Source organism: Solanum tuberosum, unplaced genomic scaffold (genome assembly GCF_000226075.1).
Source record: "Solanum tuberosum cultivar DM 1-3 516 R44 unplaced genomic scaffold, SolTub_3.0 scf00154, whole genome shotgun sequence".
NCBI classification, from domain to species: Eukaryota; Viridiplantae; Streptophyta; class Magnoliopsida; order Solanales; family Solanaceae; genus Solanum; species Solanum tuberosum.
Window position 1 is genome coordinate 107,702 of NW_006239079.1, and position 4,145 is coordinate 111,846.

Sequence of the window (4,145 nt, forward strand, 5' to 3'; positions counted from 1 at the left end):
CAAAACCAAAATTCAGACAGATTTGGCTAACTCTCAGAGCTTAACTAGGTACTAGTTTGCTGATTATTCTAATATGCTAAATTAAAGTGGTTGGAGTATAAGAGGTAATCCAAGTGTGGGTCGAAGAGAAAGCATGATAGAGGGGCAGTGTTTATAGTTAGGTGAAATGGAAAAGGAGAACCTTGTCAAGATTAAGGACAAGACAATCTTGTACTCCATCATAGTCAAATTCCTACCAATGCACATCCTTCCTCCAAAACCAAAAGGCATAAATCCCATCTTATGTTTACATCCACCATGGATGTCATCCTTAAACCTTTCTGGTTTGAACTCATTCACATCTTCACCCCAAAGTGTCTTGTCATGATGCATGGACACCACATCAATCCACATATTTGTTCCATTAGGGATGACCAAGTCATCCACTTGAATGTCTTCTCTAGCTTGCCTCTGTACATTTGGTGCTGGTGAGTATAGTCTTAGTACTTCATTCATCACCCATCCTATCTGCATTAAATATACGTTTCAAAAAAGTCAACACCATATCTCCAAACAAATAAATCTTGAATATTTGATTTTTTTTTTCTTTTGTGTTAAAAGGAAACAATTTTTGTGTGTCTATAAATCATCTTATTTATTTATAGTAATATTTTTTAAAAATAAAGTTAAAAAATGTGTCACAATTGGCTTTAGAGTTGAGGTGTGGCCGGTGAGTGATGAATTGTTAACCAGCTGGGAGCCACATTTAGGTGCATATAGAGAGTTGACACATGTAATTGATGTAAAACAAATAAGACCAAGTCTCATATAGTTTAGATTCCACCACCTAATGTATTGTCCCAATCCCAAATCTTTGGAATATTCTTCTGTCTGTGTCATTAATTGTTGTTTTCACTGTTCTTTGTTATTTGTGATTTTGATTTTTGAATTGAACCTTAAACATGCATGTTGACCCCGACCAAATATTTTTTGGCACTCCTAAGCCGTCCCATAAAAAAATGGTATTCCTTCTTCAACCTTTCCTTTTTATACACCTTTTAAAGAATTATAAATAAATAAAAAGGCCAATTTTACTAGTTTTATCTTTTAAAGAAACATTTTTGGACCTTACTCACTTGTTTGTTCATTCAAAAAATAATTATTTATAAGGATAAAATAGAAAATATAATTAATTCTATATTGATTTTATAAATTAACAAATATTTTTAATAAGGTGGATAACTAATAATTTATGCGAGATACCTTTTGTATCACAAAAATATGAACTCAAAATTTATGTTTCCGTCACACTCACGTAGGTGTTGAAGTAAAAACTAGAAACACAATTGCCGAGCCTTTCTGAATAGATTATAGGTCGATTAAAATTGGGTGTCAACAACAATTATATAAGATTAGTACTTTGATAAAGAAAATGATTAGCTTACCTTCCTAAGGCCAGCAAGCTTAGTGACATCTATTTCACCATCACCCATCACTTGTTTGATTTCCTCTCTGAGTTGAGTTTGCCACTCCGGATGCTGTGCCAGCAGCAACAAAGTCCATGCGAGAGCTAGCGCGGTGGTCTCATGTCCTCCGAAGAAAAATGTTTTACATTCATCCACCATTTCCCTCGTACTCAACATCCTCCCATTCCCCGCTAGTAGAAGACTCAGAAGATCGTGCTCTGTACGATCAACACTTGTCTTTTTTCGCTCCTCAATAATTGAAATGAGGAGCGAATCGATCTCCTTGCCTAGATTATTGGCTTTTAAGGTCTCTTTTAGACACATTATTTGATTTCCGTACGGTACCCCTACATAACGCGTAGACTTGAATAGTGTGACTTGCATGTTTCTTAATTTTTTGAATACTTTTTCGCCTTCTTCGTAGCTAATGCCAAAGCTTGTCTTAGCTATGATTTCTCCTGCTGTATTTATGATTTCGGATTCTACATCGATTTCCGCGTTCCCAGAATCGATGAGTGTAGCCCAACGGTCTAGCATGTGTGTGGCGGAATCAGCCATTAAGCTTGCCATGCCCTAAAAACCAAATTAAAATTAATACAATTTCATGGAAATGGGGTATTAAGTGTAAAATTTGGATGTTATGTTGTCCCTATAACTTGCTATCTAATACGTTAATTGTATATAATGATAGTATAGTGTATTTTTTAAAAATGTATATATATATTATCAGGTCATCTAAAAGATAACATAAAGCAGATTAAAGCAAAAATTATACTTACACTATTAGTATGATAATATTGTAGGTAAGTTAAATCCTTAACTAATGATGTATGATGGACATAACATTTGCCAATTTGAGTTTTAAGGTCATGTTACTTTTTGTGGAGCCAGATATGAAAATTGATTTTATGTCTCCCATAATGTGGAGTTTCCTAATTAATATATATATATATATACTACAAAAATGTGCTTCAATGAGAAAATAAATAAGTGCAAAAATAGTTAGTTAAGAATTATACCTTCACGTTGGCTGTGGTAAAAGCAGGAGTAATAATATGCCTATGTCTAACCCATTCATCTCCTTCTACCATAACAAGTCCTTTCCCAAACATGGCTTTTCTATCCCTTTTAAACACTGTTGGTTTTCCCCAAGTTTTACCCATAACTCCAGCAGACATCTTCTTGATAAATTCTGGGTCAGCAATGTATACAAATGGTTCTGTTCCTAGCCAGTATGTAAATACTTTTCCTGCAAAAATTAACAAATAAGCACTATTTCATCTCATAGAATCAATTAGGGATGGATGTATAGTATAATAAGTTATGTGTTCAGCTGAACTCAGTAGCTTTAGCAAAGATACTGTATATGTTAAGGGTTAATCTGTTACACTAAGCTTCTGCTATGCACGGGGTCCGAAGAAGGGACAGGCCAACAAAAGTCTATTGTACGTAGTCTAACTCTGCATTTTTGTAAGAGACTGATTTCACAGCTAGAACCATGACCTCTTGGTCACATGACAACAACTTTACCAGGTATGTCAGAACTCCCCTTCACTATATATATGTTGTTAAAGATATCTATTAAATATGTATAAATATTAAATTTCGAACCCAATAACGTCTCAAATGCCTAGTAGGTTCCATGTTTTGTGATGAGGGTAGTTCTTGATTACATGTTGAAGAAAACATGCATTATAGTATATATTATACTCCATGTCAAGAAGCTTAAAAGTGTACGTACCATGCAATTTCTGCCATGTAGCAAAGTAAGGAAATGCTAATGAATGAATATCATGGCTAATATCATTAACAGAAGAAGATGAAGGAGTAAAAGAAGTTTTCTTCATCATTAGCTCTTTCTTCATGTCGTTAATATTCCCAAGTGGAAAATTAGGGGTTGGTCCCTCAAAACCATTTGCCTTAAGTTTCCTATACATGAGTTTAGGCTTAATCCACCAAGAATATAAAACTTTACATAACACACACAAAATTGTGAACATGCCTAACATACTTGCAAATTGGATGAATTCCATGTTTTTTCTCTCTCTCAATATAAAATAATAACTAGCTTGATGAATAATGAATTTTCAAGTTTGATTAGTAAAATGGAAAAACAAAACGATTGATGAGTGATGAGAGAACGTTGCATGTATGGGTATTTATAGGACAAGTTTGACGAGCCCACAAGGAATTAAAGTCAAAAGTTGACAATTGACCAATATATTTGAGATAAAAATACCAATAAATTAAATAACAACTTTTGATGTAGTCCCTCGGTCCCATTTTATATGACACTCTTTCTTTTTTATTCCGTCTCAAACGAATGTCTCTTTATTATAATTAGAAATAATTTAACTTAAAAATTCCTCAATTTATTCATAATGAAATGATTTTCAGGAACACAAATATCTAAGAATTGTTTTAAGCTATAAGTTTTAATTTTTTTTTTCTTATACACCATATATTCTAAGTAAAAGGGTGCCACATATCCCATTTTATATGACACTCTTTTTTTTATTCCGTCCTAACACGAATGTCTCCTAGCTATAATTAGAAATAATTTAACTTTAAAATTCCTCTTTTACCCTTAATGAAATGATTCTCAGACACACAAAAATCTAAAAATTGTTTTACGCTATAAATTTTAAAAAATTTCATATTTTTTCTTATACACCATACTAAGTCAAAAGGTACCACGGA

At 33.1% G+C, this 4,145-nt stretch overlaps 1 protein-coding gene across 1 annotated transcript; it reads right to left on the reverse strand.

The window, feature by feature from the left end:
- LOC102594349 (cytokinin hydroxylase-like) lies at positions 1-3,422 on the reverse strand. The gene is made up of 4 exons (XM_015311275.1): positions 3,187-3,422; positions 2,465-2,694; positions 1,425-2,018; positions 1-507 (listed from the first exon to the last, which is right to left on the reverse strand). The coding sequence occupies exons 1-4, from the start codon at positions 3,380-3,382 to the stop codon at positions 82-84; spliced, it is 1,446 nt and encodes a 481-aa protein (XP_015166761.1). The 5' UTR covers positions 3,383-3,422; the 3' UTR covers positions 1-81.
- Between the last annotated feature and the right edge of the window lie 723 nt (positions 3,423-4,145).

Bases quoted from the DNA above. Each gene is read 5' to 3' on its own strand.
- LOC102594349 (XM_015311275.1), bottom strand. From the start codon at position 3,382: ATGTATAGGAAACTTAAGGCAAATGGTTTTGAGGGACCAACCCCTAAT. The intron at 2,695-3,186 runs GTACGTACACTT...TAATTTTTGCAG, and splicing joins TACATGGCAGAAATTGCATG to GAAAAGTATTTACATACTGG. The intron at 508-1,424 runs GTAAGCTAATCA...TATTTAATGCAG, and splicing joins AGCTTGCTGGCCTTAGGAAG to ATAGGATGGGTGATGAATGA.